The 22,560-nt window shown below is 47.0% G+C and overlaps 1 protein-coding gene across 3 annotated transcripts in view; it reads right to left on the bottom strand.

Annotated features, from left to right (window-relative positions):
• The window catches only part of AKAP13 (A-kinase anchoring protein 13), a 759,080-nt gene extending 736,996 nt beyond the window's left edge, over positions 1-22,084 (bottom strand). For 2 of the 3 annotated variants that reach the window (XM_078683158.1, XM_078683159.1), the window contains exon 1: positions 21,431-22,084. In XM_078683158.1, coding sequence (XP_078539284.1) covers positions 21,431-21,511 — 81 coding nt within the window. In that variant the 5' untranslated portion in view covers positions 21,512-22,084. The remainder of the gene's footprint in view (positions 1-21,430) is intronic. The other variant, XM_078683160.1, reaches the window with a different exon arrangement.
• Positions 22,085-22,560: the final 476 nt, after the last annotated feature.

Below are 22,560 nucleotides of genomic sequence, written 5' to 3'. Positions count from 1 at the left end.
GTCATTTGCTTTGGTGTAATTAGACTAAATTTCAGCAAAAATTACTCGAAATGTGAATCCGTCAATTGGCGCTATATTTAAGCACGCAATGTGTCAATGCGTCAGTTTTGGATATGAGGATTTATTTCAGACTTATAGAAGTAGAAAAACAACAGCATTGTAAAGAGCTGCTCATGTTCCGTTATCATGCGTTCATGGTAGATTCTTTACCATGAGTGGAGAGTACACATTTGTTTTTACAGAAAATAATGCTTAAATACGCAAAGGATTCTTGTTAGCTCATTCTACAAAACCACTCTGTGGCATTCAACAAATGTCATGTCCTCGGATTATCTAACATCCTCAACCCACAGCCCCAAACGCTTCTTGTGTTTCCACAGTCCACCTGAGTAGTTTCTCATGTTTTCAATTGACAACAATCAGTGAAGACTAGAAAATACACTTGTGGATCAGCTGCAATACTTTACCTTAGGGATCTATACTAGCACTCACCCAGAGTACTCCAGTGGGATGTTGCACTTGAATTTCAGTTAACAGGCGTTTCTAGCCATTAACATGCAGATGACAACCAGAAACAACCAGTAACCAGAACATGGGTACCGAATATTCACAACCTTCGTATAAACCTAGCTCAACTCCAATCCTGTTGGACACTGCTAAAAATCGGCAAACCTAAAGCTCACTTGTCAGAAAGCAGAATTCTTCCTCATTACTTGGGGTGCTACAGTTTGTGGAGTTTTGCCACTCCACGCTCTGTTTGGAGTGCAGAGGTCGGCTAAAAAGATTTCACCTTGGCGGAGTAGAGTTTACCGGTGTACTCGAGTCGCCAGTCACCCAATAGAATGGCAACGGTTGTCTGGAAGGACATGATTATTTTGGGGGTTCCCACATGTCTTCCTTGTTCCCGGGGGCCAAGGGAGTGACATAGCAAAACCTTAGTTTGCACCCTAGGACATGTAAGCAGTGCCTGATGGGCCTGCAATCGCAAGCAGTATTTGCAGTCTGCACCGGGAGCTGTAGTCCCAAGATATGCCTGGAGCAGTTAGTTTATTGGCAGAAGGGAGGTTGCTCGGAGGCGGGGTATCAAAACGCTTTTCACTGGGCGGTTTGATGTCTGCACGTTCGCCAGAACGTTGTTTGGCCGAAGGCCCAGATCCCTTAAACTCGGCAGGAGGTTCTAGCCAGACTCCAACTGAACTGCTGCACATTTCAACAATCATGGAGTTACCATCCAGCCCTGTGCCTGTTGATTTGGTCTAAGAGGGCACAGAATGCCCCACCCTACCACGTCTTGCTACAAGGTCTGTGCCCAAACCAAAGCCTCAAGTTTTGTAAACACTACCAGAGCCGGCTACAAAGAGGAAACGGGGAGGGGGTCCCCAAAGGCAAAAAAAATGCTAAGATGCCAAAAACAACCAGGACTGGTGAGTCGGCAACTCCAATACCGCCAACGATAACTGAGCCTCAGCCTACCTTCCTTACATCGGGCACTCGAAATATGGATTTAGTTGGCGTTCCAGTGCTTGAAATTGAAGAGCCCCTATGGGCCAGAATGGGGGCCCTTATTACAACATCCCTATCTCCAATCTGTGAAAGACTGTCACTAATCGAGGAGAAACTAACTAATCTTGAACTGTTTGTCGTGTCTAACCTTGGTTCTATCATAGCCTTGGGGGGGGGGGAAATATTCGGTCCTCTGAATCAATACATAATGTGCTGTGTAACCCCACAAATCCCAATCGCCCATTAGCGACCCCCTTAAAAACCAATCCAATGCCCTTACCATCTAGTAGGAATGGCGGGATGAGCATGGTTTCTGATGTTGGTGTACAAAAGTACCGGTTGGCGTCGGTATCAGTGTCGGTCGACACCGGTCCGGCTCTGTGTCCATGACGAGGGAGAGGCCGTGGTCAACGCCGGCTGGGGACACAACCGGCGGCGGCGATGTAGACAATGGAATCGGCGCCAGAGGAGGTGTCGTACGGTCGACCGGCGCCGATCTGGATCCAGGCCTGGATCCTTGGGGACCCTGCAGGGCCTGGGCCGGAGCCGCCGGCATTGAAGGCCTAGAAACCGCAGCCAAGTCCGCGGGGCCTGATGGTGCGCCGGCGGACTTGGGCTGCCCAAAGATGGAGTGGAGGGCTTAGTAAAAGGTACAAAGTTGAGCTGGGGTCGCTCTGGCTCCAGGGAAGGGAGGGAGGCTGGGAGCCAACTCAACAAGCTCCGCGGGCAGAGCCGAAGGACGACGACCTTCTGCATCCTGCATCCCATCGGCTGACAGACGGGAAAAAGGCAAAGAGGGACTGTGCTTTTTCGCCTTCTTGAGCTTCGACTTACCCGAAGACGAAGACTTTGAAGAGGAGTGATGGTGGTGATTCCGCGGCCCGTCCTCCGACCTCTCTCTCTCAACCGCGACCTCGAGTGGCGCGGAGCTGACTGCCGTGCCTCCAGAAGCTTTCGTGAATGCTCCCGCATAGACTTCGGGTTCATGGCCCGCCAGTCGGAGCACCACTTTGTGTCGGATCGCGCTCTAGGAACCAGAGATGTGGGACCGTAAACGACAAACTTGTGACAGGAGTCACAAGGGTTGCAGCCGCACCGTTGATGTGACATCCCTCCGTGCACCAAGAGTCACATGACTCGAAAAAAGAAGTCGACAAAAGTAAAAAAAACTCTAGTCAAAAAAGACTAAGAATACTGTTCTCACCGGATCTGCGCTGGTTGACGCGGAAAAAGAAAGAACTGACGTCAGCGCGTAGAGGCGACATCTAAGTGGATACCACAATGTCATTCCGGAGATCACAACGCCAACAGCGAACAAGAAGTCGAACAATGCCATCTACCGACATGCAGTGATACTGCTGAAGAAAAATTTACCGGATCCAGTTTGACACCTGGGGGTAATTCTAAGGTAAGGAATCAATAACTAATAGTCTCTTTCAGATATGCTCGGGCATCGCTTTGAATTCAAAGATACAGTCCTCAAATGGTTTGCCTCGCCTCCTCTCCAAGTGCTCCCCTAACTGTTAAAATTCCCAACAGTGTTTCTGATCCAGCTCCTATCATTTGCGTAGTGTCTCAAGAATCAAACCTATGCCCAATACTCTTCAACCACATGCAGAAATCTGCTAAGATTCAATTATCTCCATTTACCGATATGCTGATGACACCTATATTTACCTGAAATCCACAACTCCAAATGATCCTAACTTTAAGAGAAATCGTACTCAACATTTAAACTTGGATGCAAAACATTTTCTCTCTCAGCCCTAAAAAGACCAACTTCATTCAATTTGCTACCAAATTAAAAACAATCTTTCAACCCAGATCTGCTACAGCTCTTTGATCTTTGTGATTTAACACGGACTGTCACCACTGGTCTGCTCACTGGTAATAATGCTAGACGCTTCCTTAACCATGGTCCAATGCATTAATAGGTGTGCTAAAAGAGCTAATTTACACCCTTCCAGAATATTGTCAGGACTGGGCAGGCCCAGACAGTATGTTAAAAGGTACCTTTTATAGAGTCGCAGCGCAGACAATGTGGGGATGGAATGAGTCCAGCACGCCATAACCTATGCCTATTATAATACGCCCAGTGCAGGTATTTAAATTGGATAAACCGCAGGCGGGCTGCAATTGCTGTGCTGTGTGGGGACTCCAAAGCCTCCTCTCAGTCATCCTCCTCCAGGGGACCCAGCTCTTGTTGCCATGCCTCTCTGGTCCCATGGAGTGTCGCTGGAGTGTTGTTAATAATTGTAAGATATATTTTAGTATATTTGTGATCCCCCAATTTGCCCATGAACACCTTTGCCTCGATAGGATTAAATTCAGGTATCTCCGTTAAATGAGATATAGATGGAGTGAAGGCATGCCAGAACTGGAGGTAGCGGTAAAATTGGCATATCGTACACTACTTGTATATCAAGAAAGGACTTAAGGGTACATCCATGTACCACAGCCCCACTGTATCAATTCCGATGGCCTCCCAGCCCCGAAAACCAGACAAATGCATCAGCTGTGGTAGTTGTCCATTATTCCACAATGGAGTTTCCCAGGTAAGTCTACCCCACCAGCCCATCTGGCGGAGCGCCGCCCTCCAAAGTTTGAAAATTATAGCTGTGGTAGGTGGTAGCTCATGGAGCAATGCCGCAGAATATAAAACCCTGTGGGGAGCATTGTCCCCCAGCAGCCAGCGTTCCACCGCATATGCCGGGCCACCACGGTCACCAATCATTGAGGATAAGTATATGGGAAGCTGTATAATATGCCTGCAAGTCCTGGTGGCTACTCCACGAGAATATGTAGATTGGAGGCATGTCCTCAGAGCCACCCGCGATGCACCACCCCCCATAGGAACTGGGCGAGAATGGCATTTGACGAAACCACGTGGGTTTTATGGGATAGGGATGGTTTTGCAACTGATATAGGAGACGCGATAAGGAAATCATTTTTTAAATAGCGGACCTATCAAAAAGAGAAAGGGGCAGGTGGGACCACACACGTGTCTGGTCTCCCACCTGCATCCACAAAGGGGCAAGGTTCTTACTCCGTGCCAATGCCTGATAAGAGGTGAGATGCACTCCCAAGTATTTAAAACTATCCGGCACCACAACCACCTCCCGCGACCAATCTCCGAGCCCATCTCCACCCGCAGCGGCCACTGAAAGGATTTCCCTCGATTCATAAAGAGACCAGAGGTTTCACCAAAGATCTGCATGATGCAGACAAGACGTGGGCCAGTCTGGTTGAGATCAGTGAGGAAAAAGAGGACATCATCCGCGTAGAGCGCTATGCGGTCAGAAATGCCAGGTGCCCACCCGAAGGCTCGTAGCTGCGCGTCTATCTGCACCCATCTGCAAGCGGCTCCATGGCTAGGGCAAAAAGATAGGGGGAGTGGCAGCGCTGATGTGTCCCCCGCCGGACAGAAAAGCTTTTAGAAACCGAATCAGCCACGCGAACGGAGGCACTAATGTCCATATATAACGGGCGAATAAGGCTAAGCAACCGGGGGCCGATATCAAGGCGAGAAAGCAGGGTAGAAAGATAAGTCCAACTAAAAGAATGTAGACAAAGGTTTTGATGTTGGTGATCCACCTGAAAAAAACTGGGGGGATAGAAGACTACACTATAAAAATCCTTGTTAGGCTCTCTTGCAAGAGATAATATTTTGCTGTGCCTACTTGGCACATTGAAAATGAAAATCACATTTTAAAGTAAATGTGGATTTAACAGGGCTTTGTTATTACTCAGAATTAAAGCCGACAAATAGGTATTTTTTTATTTTTTGTTACATTGTATCTGACAGATTACCTAAGTAGGCAAGGGTTTTGATGTTGGTTACCCTCTCTGACAAATCGTGTGTATAGAAGATTTGCATTGAGAGACTGCTTGATACACCCTTTTAGGAGAGATAGTATTTTGCTTTGCCAACTAGAATTTTGTATATATTAGCAATTTTATGATTGTATGTTTGATGGGTTGCCTTTGAGGAAAGCTTCCGCTCAGTACAGTAGGCCCAAAATCGTTATGGGGGCAAGTCAGTGAGTGATAACAGCTATAGGCTTGAATGGTGTGCGTGGAACCATGCCACATGCATAGGTCTGGCATGTCTATTACGAAAAGTTATTACAAAGGCAATAGGTCAGGCTTATTTATTGCGAAAAGCATATGAGCCTCGATCATTGGACTGTTATATATATATATATATATATATATATATATATATCAGGCCATAGAAGGGTATTGTAATCTCAGATTACCATAGCAGGAAAGGGGTTTGGTGTTGATCACTCACTAGGATAAACCCTGGTGGTAGAATTTCACTATAATGATTTGTTTTAGGCCCTTTTTAGAGGGGTTGTATATTAGTTTAACAACTTTAATTTTGTACATAATTTAAATTTTTATAAAGGTATACCTGAAGGTTGCTAATTTGTGCGCACTTAAGTAAGTTATGTTGTATATGATGTCACAGCATTGATAAAGTTTCGAGGCCTTATCAGTTCACAGATTCCTTAGTTGGGATCTGTTTATAATGAAAAATTATGGCCAACTATGCCGTACTTATTTATATTGAAAAGCAACAGAATATGTATATTTAAATAAATAAATAACATCTATTCTGTCTTCTTCCCCCTTGCTGCGCCTTGCCCATCCTATCCCCCTTACCTGTGCCAGCCGCTGCTGCTATTCAGTCCAGCTATGAGTCACCTAGGATAGGCAGAACAGACCTCAACCCCTGGGCCTGTGTACAGTGAATGCACATCCCCAGCCACTGTCACTCCAAAACCAGACAGTCAATAAAGAAACCAGCACAGGCACTCAGAATGGTTACATAAGAAAATTGCATACTGTCTAAAAGTGGCATTTTAAAACACACAATTTAAAAACCTTCTTCTTAAAAGATGTGTTTTTAAGAGCTGAGTTCAGAGAGCAACTCCACTTCTCAATCTTGTCCCTATGGAAAGTTATACTTGTAAGATGTTACAAAGCAACTCCTATGTTGGCCTATGGGACAGATAGCCTTTCAACTGTTGATAACAAAATACACAGTATTTCACTATCAGGACATGTCACACACACCACTCAGTACATGTCCTACCTTTCACCTACACTGCACCCTGTTCATGCGGGTACCGTGTGCCTACATTAGAGGCACCTTACAAGTAAAGAAAGGGAAGGTTAGTGCCCGGCAAGTGAGTGCACTTGCCAGCTCGACATGGCAGTTTAAAATGGCTCACAGACACTGCCATGGCAGGTCTGACATACCTTTGCAGGTCTACTCATGTGGGTAGCACAATCAATGCTGCAGGGCCACTAGTAGCATTTGATTTACAGGCCCTGGCACATTCAGTGCACTTTACTAGTGTCTTACCAGTAAATCAAATATGCCTATCATGGATAACCAACTACAACCACATTTTAAACATGGAGCACTTGCACTTTGGGCACTTTGCCACTGCTGATCAGTGTCAAAGTATCTAAGCCAGCAAAAACGAAATCCAGCACATCATCAAAAATACAGGAGGTAGAGGCAAAAAGTCAGGGGAAATCACGCTAAAGATGTCAAGTCTAACACATTGTTATCTCCAAACTATTTTTCAATACTTAGAACACTTGGTTAATGGCATCTTGGGGAAACATTAGTTTCCAAATACAAAGACTCATTTTCATTGGTAGAACAAAAAAACTAGGGGTGGAATTTGTTGTGTTACGCAAAGTTCAGAAAAACGGTAAAAAATCTCTCGAGATACGCAGAATTCCGTGAGCATGCGGAATGAATATGCTACTTACCAGTATGCATCTGTTCTTAGCATGTAGGGCTGCTAACATTCATATCTTATGCATAGATCGCCGCCTAGTGTTGGGTCCGGATGATTGCATATTGTTGTCCTGGAAGAGTCTTCGAGGTATCACGAGATAGGTGGCCCCTCCCCTGGACTACAGTGCGCATGGGCATCGACTCCATCCCCAGATTGTTTTTTTTGCTTGTTCCATCCATTCGCAATGTGTTTTTTTCTGTTCGGGGACACAGTTTGCGTGCTCGGGGCGAAATATCTTGCGACTTGCCCGGGGGGCAGGGGGGTCACCAATTGGCGCAGCCATCTTGTTTCACTTGTCCGGCCCGCTCGCAACGCGCGTTTCCTGTTCGCTACCCCGGATGTCCAATGTCGCTTCCGAATGACGTGTTCACAATCGTACAATCTTGAGGGATCACGCGGCCGGCTACCAAAATCTCATGGCGCACAAGAACGGATAGGAAAACCCGTTGGCGAACGCAAGAATCCCAGTAAGACGCAACCGCGCGCGAACACACATTTTGAAAGTGCGAACAAGGAAGAAATTCCGCTACGCTGTGGATAGCGGAATTTTCGGCAATTCCGCGTTCTCCACGGAATTTTGGCAATTCCGCAAGCGAAGCGGGATTTACAGCCCAGGCCTAACAAAAATATTCCTCCCACAGTGAAGTGGAACTATCATTCAATTATTAGGAGCAGAAACATTGCTCAAGGGTGCTGGCTTCTGCTAAAATAGAAAGGGGTTGAAACTGAAGTAGGAACTCAATTTAGTAAACCCACAAGAGTTTGATCTAGCAAAGACTGCAACTTACTACACAAAAATAAAAAATTGCAGCGCTGTTTAGTGGCGATAAGTGGGATTTTTCCATCCATGCAGCAAACCTACATTCAACGTCTGGATGAAGTGAAGGAAGATATCAGCATGTACATTGGAATACACTGAAATATAATCCTAAATAAAATCAAAAATAACTATAAATAATTAATATGCCACTAATGAACATTACATTTGCAGCTGTTACAACTACCATAGCAGAAACTTGAACCAATTATTTTCCTTACACTAGATATGGTTTAAACCTGTGCAACTAATTTGCGCAGAAAACAGAGACTTCGAGGCCCGATTATAACTGCATTGACCCTATATGCGAATTCAAAGTAAACAATAGAATTGGTTCTCTTTCTTACAATCAGTGTGCCACCGTGAAGCAGATGAGAAAATATCATGTTGCGGTATTAAGGTCATTAAACAAAATATAAAGTACACTCCAGTAGTAACTGTGAAGTTTTCATATTGAGCAGTTCAGTCTCTCTAATGAAATGGAAAACAAAGCACATTAGCTGTGGTTAATTTCAAATGAGGAAATGTACGTTTTCTGACTTTCAATTGAAACATAACTTGACATTATAAAAATAAGTGTTAAAGAAAAAGATATAAAAACTTATATTTAAAAAAAATAACAATGATATCAATTACCAACAAACATGCAACTAAAATGAAAATCTCCTGAAGAAGGTAATAGCTAATAATTTAGGAGAAATGTCAATTAGTCAGTTCCACGTAGCCCTTAAATAATCCCCTAACCCCACAACTGAGTGGTTATGGATGATGCCAGCCTCCTGAGGGGCAGTATTAGATTTCTGTGATCACGGTTACCTCTCTTCACCTTGTGAGCAGAATACTTTCAATTTCTTAATGGTAGGCCGCATAACAATCTACACGATAGCCTGAAAGGCGGGTGAAGAAGTAGTCCGGCAAGCAATGGTACTTTGAACAGTACAACGGCAATTACCAGACCTGCCTTGTAAAAGCTTGATCTTCCACTAACAAAAGAATTTGGCAACATATGAAATTGTGAGAAGGAAACAGTAAAGAGGTAAGCCGCATGTAAAGGTAACAGATTTCCCCTTACATATGTTCCAGGACAGATATAAACTGGAGAACCAATTCCCCACCTACTTTGCTGGAGTCTAACTTATGAAACTGAAAAATATATCTGAGGAAATAATAAAACACAGATTGCTTACATTAAGGACACCTCTTACAAGGTATTGAATTATATCCCTGGGCTGTCGCTTGCTGTTCAGTGCTTCGTTCTGTCCTAGGTTGGTTCGAGCTACATAAGTACTCCCACAGCCATGCATGCATACAAGTATGGTTGTGGTCAGCAACACTGAGCCAGATTAATTCATTCATTCAGATGTTACGTTCTCGTCAATATACGGTTAGAAAAGGTTTATTCCAAGTATTTGCTTAGAAGAACTATTTTTGAATGTTTCAAAAGCTTTTTGAAAAGGAATATGTAAAAATCATAACACGTGGCAGGTGCTCACTCTTACCACCTATTCCATCAAATCTTAGGAATGAGAAGTCTTTGTAAGGGTGGGCCCTCAGCTTCCCAAACTGTAATCTAGAATTTATTTAAGGGAGGGAACACCCAATTTTCCTAAATATCACCTGCTGTTCTCAATATCACAAGCGAGTGAGCTGATGGCCCCCAGGTAAATTAGTGCCCATGCCACATTTTTGGGGGTGGGGTCGTAAAGGTTCAATTATCCTTCACACGACACGTTTCAGCCGTGTAACTGCCCATCAGGGTCAATCGGCTTTCTTCAGGACCTATTTCTAACCTTGCGTGAAATTGTTGATTTTCAATCTACTTTAATGCACTCAGTTGTTCAAGAAGAATGCACGCAAAATACAGACCATACTAATAGGACCTTTTCCTGGTATGGCCATAGCTGAAAAGAGAGTAAGCATCAAAAACGACAATCAAGAGACAAACCATGTAGGTTGTCATATTTATGGCACAATCTCCCTTGAAAGTACAATAAAGCATGCCACAAACGCGACCCCAAACAAAATACTGCACCGTTTGAAACTTCCAAGATTTCTAAGAGAAGATAAAAGAACATAGTTCTGCCTTTAGATTTAACACAACTGGTAGGGCCAGACATGGGTCCTGTGCTTACCGCGTTACACCAGGAAATCAGAACAAGAAACAGAGATCATTCAAGTCCGTAAATTATGTCCCTCTCAATACCAAACCTTGTTTGCTTTCGACAACTGAAGGTTCGCAAGAGTAATATTACTTAAAATTAGGAACACACACACACTCTGATGTAGACATTATTCGATAAAAACATATAGCGGGCCACCTAACCTAGAGGTATGATTATTTCACGTGCATCCTATTTTGTTCTATTATGAATTCAGAAGTGTAACGTTTCAGTGTGCTTTACTTCTTGCCTCCACAGGTGAGTTAGACCTGGCATCCTAGGGGTGGTGTCCTTGTCTTTTTGGACTGCCTCCTGTCTATTTGCTGTGTGCTGGATTTCGTTTTTGCTGGTCTAGATACTTTGGGCACTTTTCCACTGCTGATCAGTGCCAAAGTGCAAGTGCTCCCTCTGTAAATTATGTTTATGGATTGGTTTTTCCATGTTTGGCTTATGTGATTTACTACTAAGTCCCTGTGTGTGCCCAGGGCCTGTAAATCAAATGCTGCTAGTGGGCTTGCAGCACTGATTGTGCCACACACACACAGGCAGCCTTTCAAAGGTGTCTCAGGCCTGTCACTGCAGTGTCTGCATGCTGTTTAAAACTGCCAACTCGACCTGGCAAGTGCACCCACTTGCCAGGCCCAAACCTTCACTTTCCCTACATGCAAGAAACCCCTCGGGTAGGCCCAAGGTACCCCCGTGGGCAGGGTGTAGTGTATGTAACCGGTAAGACATGTACTAGTGTGTGTGATATGTCCTGATATTGAAATACTGCCAATTTGGTTTTTCACTATTGAAAGGCTACCTGTTCCCATAGGATAACATGGAAGGTTATTGTAACATCTTACAAGTATAACTTAACAAGAAATAGTTTAGGCTCTCTGAACTCAGAATTTAATAACACATGTTTTAGTGAAGATTGTTTTTTTTTTTTTATGTATTTTATTGCAGACACACAGAGATTACAATCGTTCAAACAGTATTCCGGCTGGTCATCGGTCACAGTGCACAGTATAGTAACTTATAGCAACACACGGCCATTTAGCCCACAACCCAGAGGCCGGGCGGCAGATATATGTAGAACGCTGGAAATACAAAATCAGAAGCGAGCGTGGGCCCCCCACGAGTCATCCATGTATCTGCTTTTCTTTTTACATATCCCCTCCCACCCCCCCCCCAAAAAAAAAAAAAAAGTAACATCTAACAAACATGCCATTATCCATTGGACTACGAAGTCTAATTCTGCTTGATATTCACTAATCATCATTGATTTCCATTTATCTTGTTGATTTGAAATCATTGTGCTATCATTTTTTAGCAGTATAGACTTATCTGGAGATGTATTATAGGAGTATATAGGACGCTCCTTGTATATCCCGAATGCATTTTTCAGTACCCTTCCTATATTTACTGTAAAGAAAATAATAATTTTTTGACCAAAAAATCCTGGTTTTTGTATTCTTTCTTGTTGTTAGTGTGGAAACAATATTGATTTGTTTTAGTATAAATCAGACTCAGCCATTAATTGATAGTAGTGTGGGTAATCTATTCATTTACGTCCCACAGTGGCTACAATTTAGAATTTTCAAACAAAACCCCTTGCTGGCTCATTCTTTGAATATATTATCCAGCAGCATCCCCACTTTCCTAGCATCGTACCCCTCCCACCAACCTCCTGATGTAGAAACAGCGCGGCCCAATCCAACCACTCTGTCTGCGTGCCTCCCCAATATGCTACGCATAGTGTTCCCCCTGTTCCCCAAGTGCCATCTGGCTCATCCGCAGCCAACCATGGACAAGGTCGTGTGCCCTTAGAACCCTCCATCTAGCCCGTGGTATGTAAGCCACTTACTCCATATCCTACGGAATTTCTTATGGCATCCCCTTGCTTTATAGGTGACCCTTTCTGCCGCCATGTAGAGATCCAATCCCCGTCTCCATTCCTCTATCTGTGGTCTGTCCGGTGCTCCCCATTTCTTGGCTATGTCCCTTTTAGCTATCACCAGCGCCAGGACCAGGAACATCAGCAGCGGGCGGGCTAGGTCCACATCATTAGTCATTCCCAGGAGTATGAGCTTCGGGTCAGCCGGGATTTCCGCCTCCAATACCTCCCGGAGTTCAGCAAGGACCTCATCCCAGTATATCTGGATTTGTGGGCAGGACCATACAATGTGTAGAAAATTCCCCCGTTCTGGCCGCATCGTAAGCAACTGGAATCTGGTATCTTCCCCATCTTATGCAGGCGCACCCTATCAAAATAGGCCCTGTGCAAAATCTTAAATTGGATCAGGCGGAGGCGGGACTTGATAGCCACCTCTCTGGGGTGCATCAAAACGACCCCCCAGTCTACGTCATCCATGTCCCCTAGTTCTCGTTCCCATGTAGCTCGCAAACCCTCCAGCGAGTTCGGTCTGTTGTTCATAATGGTTTTATAGGTGAGAGACACCGCCCTCTCCGGTATTGTTTCTTGCAACAGTCGGCCCTCTAATGGCGCATATTCGGGGAGATCGGCTAACCACGCTCCTTCCGCCGTCCACGCATGTCTAAGTTGCAAATATTTAAAGAACTGGGTGCGGTGTAGCCCAAAGTCTGCTTGCAACGCGGGGAAGGATTTCAGCTTCCCATGTCCGGTCACATCACCAAGGGTAGAGATGCCAATGGTGTCCCAGCCCTGGAACCCCTTCAACTTGCTGAGGTCTTTCAGCCAAGCACAGTCCCAGAGTGGCGTCTGTCGCGTCGGCCTATGTTCCCATTGGGTGGCCTTCGTCACCCGTCTCCATGCCCGTATCGAGATTCTAGTCGCCGGCAGGAGTCTATCCTGTCCCTTCCCTTCATAAAGATAGTATAGACAAGTTTGTGTACCCATCCTGTACCGTTCCAGAGCATATGTGGGGTGCGAGGCCGGTGCATGGATCCACTCGTTTATGGGGGCCATGTGCTCCGCCCAATAATAAGCTTCCAGGTCCGAGAGCGAGATCCCTCCATCGTATTGGTGTCGCTGAAGGGTCACCAACGATATTCTGGGATGTTTCCCCAACCACAAGTACGACCTTAGGTCCGCATGAATTGCTCTGAAGACCTTAATCTGCAGAGGATAGAATTCATTTTGAGATGCATAGAGAAATCTCGGAAGAGAGACCATCTTAAACATGGCTGCTCGCCCAAGTATCGTTAGAGGGAGCGATTGCCACCTAGTGGCGTCCGCCATAAAATTCCGTATGACTCAGCCAATGTTACGGTCGTAGGAAAAAGCAGCGTCAATCGTAATAAATACACCTAAATACAGAAACCCTTCCCTAGTCGTCTGCAGACGCTCCGGCAGTACCGGCCAGTCATCTCTGCCCCGTGGGTCATACAGTGTGGACTTGTGCCAGTTTATCCGATAGCCAGATCTAGCGCCATATTGGTCTAGTTCGAGAAATAGAGCCGGTATCGTGGTCTCCGGCTGCGTAACATATAGCAGTACATAATCTGCATATAGGGACAGTTTCTCTTCATGCGCTCCTAAGGACCCCATCTGGAAGCCCCGGATCTCCAGATTCTGCCTGACCACACAGGCCATCTCCTCGATGGTAAGGGCGAACAGCAGGAGTGACAAAGGGCACCTCTGTCTAGATCCACGCTGGATCGGGAAGGCTCTGTATGTCATACCGTTAACCCTGACCCTAGCGCTCGGGTCCGTATAGAGGAGTCGAACCTTAGCTCTGTATTGAGGCCCGAATCCCAGGCGTTCCAACACTCCCTCCAGAAAGGGCCAGTGGACAGCGTCGAACGCCTTTTCTGCGTCCAGGGACAGAAACCAATGGGGCTCCGACCTGTTTCCCACCTCCTGGAGCCAGTTATGGGTCCTCCTTAGGTTATACTTTGTCGCTCGTTCCGGGATAAACCCTGTCTGGTCCAGATGCACCAGCCCAGGAATAAACAGTCTCAGTCGCAGGGCCAGAATCGTGGCGTAAAGCTTCGCCTCCACGTTGAGGAGGGATATATATGGGGCTTAGAGACCAATCGGTGATAATGCGCTATATAAGTATAATAAATAAAAATAAATAAATAGGAGGCGCAGTCCCCTTCGGGCTTCCCCTGTTTGTAAATTGGGACAATCACTGCCTGCCTACGGTCTAATGAGAATTGGCCCTCCGTCTCAGCATCCCGAAACATGGCCAACAGGTGGCGCGTTAGGAGGTCCGGCATTTTTTTTTAAAACTCCGCGGGAAACCTGTTCGGGCCTGGGGTCTTCCCTGGTCGAAGTTTCATGAGCGCCAACCGGAGTTCTACCTCCGTGATGTCCGCCTCCAGTTCTTTTTGATCAGCCTCCTCCAGCACTGGGAGAGCCATCTTTGACATATAATGTAGTGCGTCCTCTCTCGTTCCCAAATCTCGTGCCTGATAGAAGTCAGCATAGCAGTCCGCAAACGTCTCCGCTATCTGTGCGTCCGTGCAGGCCCACTCCCCTCGACTATTCTTTACCTTTTCAACCCATCTATCATCCCTCTCTTTCCTGCTAAGCCAGGCCAGGAGCCTCCCCGATTTGTCGCCCACATCGTACAAACGGTGCAAGGTCGCCAGGGCCTGGGACTTCGCCTCCCCCGTTGCAGTCTGCCTATACTGATTTTGGAGATCAGCAAGACGTCTAAGTTTAGTCGGATCCCGGGTGCTCAGGTACTCCTTTTCTATCGTTAGGATCTGTGCCTCTAAAGACAGCAGCTCGGCCTGGGCCTTCCTCTTTTCCTCTGTTAGCCTACCCTTTGCCCCGTCACGTAGGACCACCTTAAGTGCCTCCCAGAGGACTACGCAGGATTCCACTGATCCTACATTTTCCGCCAAAAAGACCTTCACATCTGCTCTCAGCCCTTTTAGAATGTCTGGGTTCTGCAGGTCCCAGGCCGTTAGCCGAAGTATTTTGGGTTCCGTCCTGGGGTTCCTGCCAACTGTCACAATCAGCGGCGAGTGGTCCGAAACCCCACGCGCACCGTATTCCGCAGCATCCGATATCTGTACAGTGTGCCGTGCCAGGAAAATATAGTCAAGGCGAGAGTATACTTTATGGGCCCCGGAGAAGAAGGAGAACATTTCCGTGTCTGGATGGAGCCAGTGCCAGACATCGAGGAGACCCAGCGTGGCAATGGATCTAGCTAGTGGTGTCTCCACCCGCGATCTATCATGCCCTCCCGTTCTGCCTAACACCGGGTCCATCACATCATTGAAGTTGCCTCCAAGGATCTGAACCGTGACAGAGGTGTTAATGATGATATCGGAAACCCCGGTTAGCGTTCTGGCTTGTAGCTTGGGCGGGGCGTAGGCCGAGAACAACGTGTATTCCTGCCTCCCCCACCTTCCTCGGACCCCTACAGATGTCACCTTCATGGGCGGGTGCTTTCTAATCAGGATTGCCACCCCTCTGGACCCTGTGGTGAATCCCGCAAGAGCCAGGACTTTGTAATGCCCCCTCGCAAGGAAGGCGCAGTTAGTACCCCGTAGGTGGGTTTCCTGAAGGAGCACCACGTCCGCCCCTGACCTCTTCAAATAGTTGTTCACCAGGCCGCGTTTTATTTTGCAGCCCAGGCCGTTTACGTTCCAAGTCAGTACCTTGAAACCCCCCCGACATGGTGTACCGTGAGTCTGATCACCCATCAGTGTACTTGTACAATGTGATTCGGAGGCATCCTAAGCCCTGTAGCGGGATCTGCAATACTGATCGTGTGTGTGCTGGACGTGGCATGAAATAAAACAGAACCCCCCCACCCTTCCCGTCCCCCAACTTTGTGCGTGCTTGGTATGACATAATAAACAACAGTGCTACCCCTCCAAATAAACATCTTGAACATCCCCCTTTTCCCCCCGCTCCCCCCTCCCTACCTTCCTCCCCCTTCAGTCCCACCATCTACCTCCTTCTACGGCAGGACTTATCGGCCGGAAAAGGTCTGTCGCCCTCCCCTAGAATCCCTCCCTCCCTTTGACCTACCCCAAGTTATCAAACAAAAGTGCAGTTAAGAAGGATAATATCCCACTGTACCCACAGTTCTATGTGACAGTTCTGTATCCAAAAAACGATCCAATACTAAAATAACCAGATTCTAAGTAGAAAAATAACATTTAGAGGGCGTGTAAGCCACTTGCGTGTCTCTGGTCAGTCCAACCGATATCTCGTTCATCCAGACGCCTTCTCGCTCAGGTGTTAAGGTCTTTGCCTTCTCCCTGCACAGGGGAGCTGCCCGGATCAGGGCCCTGTTCCAATTCATTAATAGCGGCCACCAATGGATGTAGCGATTGAACTTCCTCCTGTTCGCTCTCTGACTCAGCCCCCCCCTCGTCCTCCTCTTCCTCAGAGCGTTCCTTGTCCGCCAGGGCCCTGAATCTGGAGCCATCCTGGGTGTCCTGATACGGAGAAGCAGAGTCTCGGTTCTTCCTGGGGGTCCCATGTTGCGGTGGGTAAGGTGTCGTTTGCATCTTCCTCGACCCCCGCAGTCTGCGTCTGCGTTGCGGTTTCACCATCTCCCAGAGGTTGCCAGTGGAGGGTCCATCTGTCTCTTTGATCCGCCCGTCCTCTTCTCTACTCCGCAGCTGCGGGCGTTCCTCGAGCCACTGCCACGCGTCATCTGGGTGGGTGAAGAAGTGTGTCTTGTCCTTGTAGATTACTTTAAGCTTGGCCGGGAAGAGGAGCATATACTGAATTCTCAAGTCTCTAAGTTTGGCTTTCACCTCATCAAAGGATCTCCTCATCCTCTGCACCTCCTGGCTGTAGTCCGGGAAGATCATTATCTGAGTGTTCTCAATTCGTAACTCGCCCTGTTTCCTGGCTTCCCGCAGTATCATATCTCTATCAGCGAAGTTGAGGAACCTTGCTATTATCGGCCGAGGCCTGCCTCCTGCCAGTGGTTTGGCCATGAGTGCTCTGTGCGCTCTCTCAATGATAAAGCAGTTTGAAAATTATGCTTGGGGCAGGATTTCGATCAGCCAAGAGCGTAGGAACTCCGCCACATTGGACCCCTCGATTCCTTCCCTAAATCCTACAAAGCGGAGGTTGTTGCGTCTCGCCCTGTTTTCCGCATCATCAACCTTCCATTGGAGTTGCTTATGGGCGGCCTTCAAGTCTGCGACATCCTTCCGTAAGGCATGGATGACGTCCTCCGCTTCGCCGAGCCTTGTTTCCGCCGTGGTAACTCTCTCCGTGAGGTTTCAAAAGTCCTGTCTCAATAGGTTGACCTCCACTCCCACCTCTCCAATTTTCACCTCTAGGGCAGCGTCAGATGCCTGAATGTCTTCCCTGGACGCCTGGATCGCTCCCATCAGTAGGGCTTTGTCCGAGCTTGCCCCCGAGCCTGCTGTAGCATTGGATGGAGGTGCAGTCGCGAATTTATCTATGGGGCCTTGCTTCAGGGCCTTAGCGACCGGGTCTTTTTTCCCCATTCCTGCACGATCACGCAGCCGGGGAGGAGAGGGCAGGGGTTGTGTTCCTTGCGGCGGTCCGAGCACCTCTGGACCCCTCCACCACGGCACCCCCTCTAGATTTCCTGATAATGTCCAGTAGGTCGCCCCAGTCTGCCCTCCTTCGGAATCCCTGGTGGCTAATACTACGTCCCAAAGGGGCGTCCTCCTCTTGATCAGGCGTTGCGTTGTAACCAGGGCACACAGTATGGCGCAACCGTCACATCAGTAGGGGTCTGCCAGGCAATGAGGGGGGACAGCACTTCCCTGGCTATCCCATGCCTCCGGGCCGGAACTGCCATGGGGGGGCGCTCTCTCCCAGGAAGGGGGGGTCGGGGCTGCAGTAGCGAAGTCAATATGGGCCCACTTGCAACTCTTCACATTCAGGCTCTCATGGGCCTACCTCATGCGGGTGATGGGACGTGAGGCCTGCGATCGTCCCCAGAGAGGTGCCCTCAGCTACAGGCTCGACCTCCCTCACTCCCAGGGAGCGCGCAAATTATCCCCAGTGCTGTATCCCTCCAGCCGCGTCTGCCACCAGATCTCCGGAGCACTCCCGAGTGGTTAGCCCGCTGCGCTTCTCATCGGCACTTGGCTCTATGGGGGAAGGGGCGAGGACCTTCCAGGAGGCCCGCGCGGTCCCCCACCCGCTCCCGCACCACACCAGGGATCCGCAGCGTCCGGCGCAGCGGAGCACAGGCAGGCGCTCCTCCTTCAAGTTACCCCCGCAGGCCGCCACCAGCCCGCTGGGCCGTCTCCCTCGGTGCTGGGTGATGGGGGAGGCGCTCGCGCCGCACCAGCGCGGCCGGAGCAGAGCGCTCGGTGCCTCCCCCGGGATGGCTGACTCGGGGCTCCGGGGCTCAAACGCTCATGGCCCCTAGCCGGGCACCGCAGCAACGAACTCCTCCTCACCTCCGCAGGGTCTCCTGCGCTCCGGACCCCGTCTCCGATTTAGGCCACAGTGGTCGGCGCCATCTTGAGCCCAGCACCGGGCCAGTTCTTCACCCTTTACGGCGTCTGTTTCCCGGGCCAGATAACCTCCGGGGGCCGCACTGGACAGTCTTCAGGTATCTAGGCACCCTCCGCCACTCTTCTGAGCGGTTACCGGTGACTGGACGTATGTAATTATGGCGGATCAATGTCGGCTGGACGGAGCTTTGGCAAAGTGCAGCCTACAGTGCCATGTTGCTGGCCACGCCCTGAAGATTGTTTTTAAATTGTATGTTTGAAAATGCCACTTTTAGAAAGTAGGCCTTTTGTTGTTTAACTATGCAGTGTGCCTCTGCCTGTTTGTGGATTGACCATCTGGTTTTGGAGTGACAGGGGCTGTGGATGTGCATTCACTGTAGACAACTACTGGGGGTGAGGTGTGTCCTGCCTTTCCTGGATGACTCAGAGCTGTGTTTAGAGTAGTGAGAGGAGTTTTCCTTTCACCTGAATATGCCCTGTCTCTTGCACCGGAGCCGAGCGCACCGCTCACGACACTCATGACGCATTGCCCCAACTCGCACCGCATCCCAGACCTCACCCACGTCAGTGCTTCATCATCGTAGAGCAGACACCTGGCGTGGGTGACCTCCCGAATCCATTGACATAGCACCGTCTTAAGGAACCGATTTCTTGTCACCGCCTCCATGGCAACAGTAAGGAACCGACACCTCACCTACCCTGCATCTTAGTAAGAAACCGACTCCTCCCCTCCCCTGTGGTCGTAAGGAACAGCCGCTTCACCTCCCCTAGGGTTTTAAGGAACAGACGCCGCCCATTGCCAACGAAGCATAACCTCCCCGACGCTGTGCACTGTCTTTGTTTTTATGGTTTGCCAAGGTACTGCTCTTTGGGGTCTATGTGACTCCGGGCCCGATTCTGCAGACCTCGTGGTCTGCAACGTACTTTGGAATTCTCTTCTGTAACGACTTCGTAATAGCCCCAGGTGGAGCTATTTATTGCAACAAGCTTTATTTTTGTGAATAACCTATTTTTTTATGATATCTTGATATATGTATGATGGATTTTTATTGTTCTGGTCTTGTTTGATTTAGATAAAGATTTCCTATTTGTCTAAACTGGTGTGGTGTCCATTTGTAGAGTTGTCACTTTGTTACTCGATGTGTGCAGAAATGCTTTACACACTGCCTCTGAGATAAGCCTGTCTGCCCGTGCCAAGCTACCAAGGTGGAGAGAAGGGTTGTCTTAGGGCGTAACACCTTTATCCTGACTAAAAGCAAGGGTCCCTACTTATACAAAGGTGCCAACCATTGCCAAGTAGAGACCCCCATTTCTAACAGTGAGCTTTCAAAATGTTAGCAGTTCACTGTGGAACCTCCTGATGAAGAACAGAATTGCTCAAAATGCACTGAGGCAAATAACTTTCACTAATGAAAAGACGAGGTATATAGAAATGCATTTATAGAATAGCTAAATGTGGAACAGAAATATTTTTTAGCAAAACATTCTCACGAATGTTGCAAATGGGTGTGCTATTGTGCAAATATACAAATAAACATCCCCAAAAAAGTGCAACCAACAAAAGTGTACATAAGTAATTTTTTAACAAATGTGCTAAAAGATACTCACATAAGCTTTCTATCTTATTGAAGTGCACAAAGTAGCAGCATCATGGGAAAATATTATTTCGCTTTGAAATCACCTTCAAGTAGGACCAAAGAAAGGGTGTGCAGACCATAAGGACAGATACATAGTTTATATTATTATTTGTGCTCAGTGACACAGGAATCAAGCAGCACGTCATTGTTGAAACCAAATAGGCACAAACCAAACGCTTGGTTGTCTTATGGAAGAAGCCAGGACTGGCAGTTTGGCCTCAACTGTTCCTACTAGAGCAGGACCCAGGCTGATTTGCATAGGACTGGCTCGCGTCTGAGATGGTATGGTGAGCACAAAAACAACAGACTTTAAGGTGGCCCCGAATAATTACCTCTGGATGGGAACGATTCAAGCATTCCACCCATCACGTTTTTTTCATCAGATTTATCAGCACCATCGTTTTCTCAACAACATTTCAATCGATCTGGCATTATTTTCAGCAAACAGACACACAATGATGCCTTCTGCATTGTTAATCAATTTGTCCCTGCAAAAGATCTGCACTTTTGAGAATTCCGTTAAAAATATCTACCACACCAGTAATGTTTATATTTGTAGGCATATATATCATACATGCATCGGTCTCTAAAAAAATACAAGGGAATGCAATATCGATTTGGGCATTTTTGATCTAAAGCTGCAAAGAAAGTGAAATCAATCACTCCACTGTATGTGGTATAAGCAAAGAAGTTTCTAGAGCATCGCAGTATTTTTTGTCACTACGTATATTTCAAAGTATTACTGTAAATGCTTCTACTCTCCAAACTGCTTTCCCTCAACTCAACGTAATAAAAACACTCGAAGTTTGGGATGTATTTGACGCATAAATTACCCGTCACATGCTCCTGCATTATTATGGTAGCATAAATGCGCGAGTTAAAGCCTTGTAGTGACTGTATGTGCAAACTCTTTTTAATTACAACCAGAAATTAGGTGTTAACAGAAGCTAAACGACATCTCAAAAATCAACATAGACATATACATTAGACTTCGACATGATCTTGCACAAATGCAGCAAAAAAGCAATTAATACACTTCTAAGTAGAATAAATACAAATTATTAGTTTGTGAAAAGCATATTTTGAAATAATAAGTACCTTTAACAACACCACATCTACCGCTCTGTCCACTTTGGAAATGTCGCAGAGACTGTACCGTCGCTTGTACCGTTCATACATCTTCACACAGAAAAATACCAAAGGTTTAAAGCAAAGCAGCGGAGGCGTAGACTCTAAATCTCTCACATATGTGAGCTGAAGGGAGCCTGTGTCCTGCCCTCTGAATCACAACAGTGTCTAGCTCTGGTTACAGGAAAGAGACGGAAAATCCCACAGCAGGAACTGCCCGGTAACTCCTCTCGGAATATGGAGTCGAATAAACAATATCCTTTTGGCGTATTGAAAAGAAATAGAGTTTAAGGGAAAAAGTTCCAATGCCACGCAGTTAAACTTCTCAAGTAACACAAAGATGGAAAAAAGGAGCCAGCCCAAAGTTGGACGGTCATGTGAAAAACTGTAATGCGCTGGAAAGCAACTGGAAAAAAATGACTTGGTCTAGACACAACTTCAGCATACTGTCATTCACAGGAAAAATAATTCCAAGTAAAAATAATCCAATATCTTCCATAAAGAAAAATCACGGTGGCTGTGCCTCGTAGCCAACAAAGCGTATCCGCTTAAAATCATAAACATAAAACGCCTTTTTGTCTTCTCGATATTCGACAAGGTGGGTCCTTCTCGTTTGAGGAACTTAATCCTATAACGGCTCTAGTAGGGGGGAAAAGACACTCCCCTTTTCCAAACGTCAGCATTTGTCATTTCTATGCAGTAAGATTCGTTGCCTGACGCTCGCCTCGCGCTCCTACGACTATACATAGACATGCCTTACTATACTCGTACAGATGTGACATCCAAGATCACTGCATTTCTCCCACAACAAACAGCTGTTCGTAGGTACCGACCATGTATCCGAGCGCGACGATTTTGATGCAATAATAACAAATATAAAAAGAAGAATATAAAAAAGGCAACCCGTGTGAAGATGCAAATACAATGAACCAAGCGCCCTCTCCCTAAAAGGAGCAGAGACCGTTATGATTCATAAGAGTAAACCGGGGCGATCTGCCAATGAATAGCTCCCCTCTATTTAAAGAAGTAGTAAAGAGTAGCATAGGTCCGTCATACATAATGTTTTAAAACATTTTTTTAAAACAACACTGAGAATCCAC

This window comes from Lissotriton helveticus, chromosome 3_1 (genome assembly GCF_964261635.1).
Source record: "Lissotriton helveticus chromosome 3_1, aLisHel1.1, whole genome shotgun sequence".
Classification (NCBI taxonomy): Eukaryota; Metazoa; Chordata; class Amphibia; order Caudata; family Salamandridae; genus Lissotriton; species Lissotriton helveticus.
Note: the sequence above shows the minus strand (reverse complement) of the source record. Positions and strands in the feature narration are given on the sequence as shown.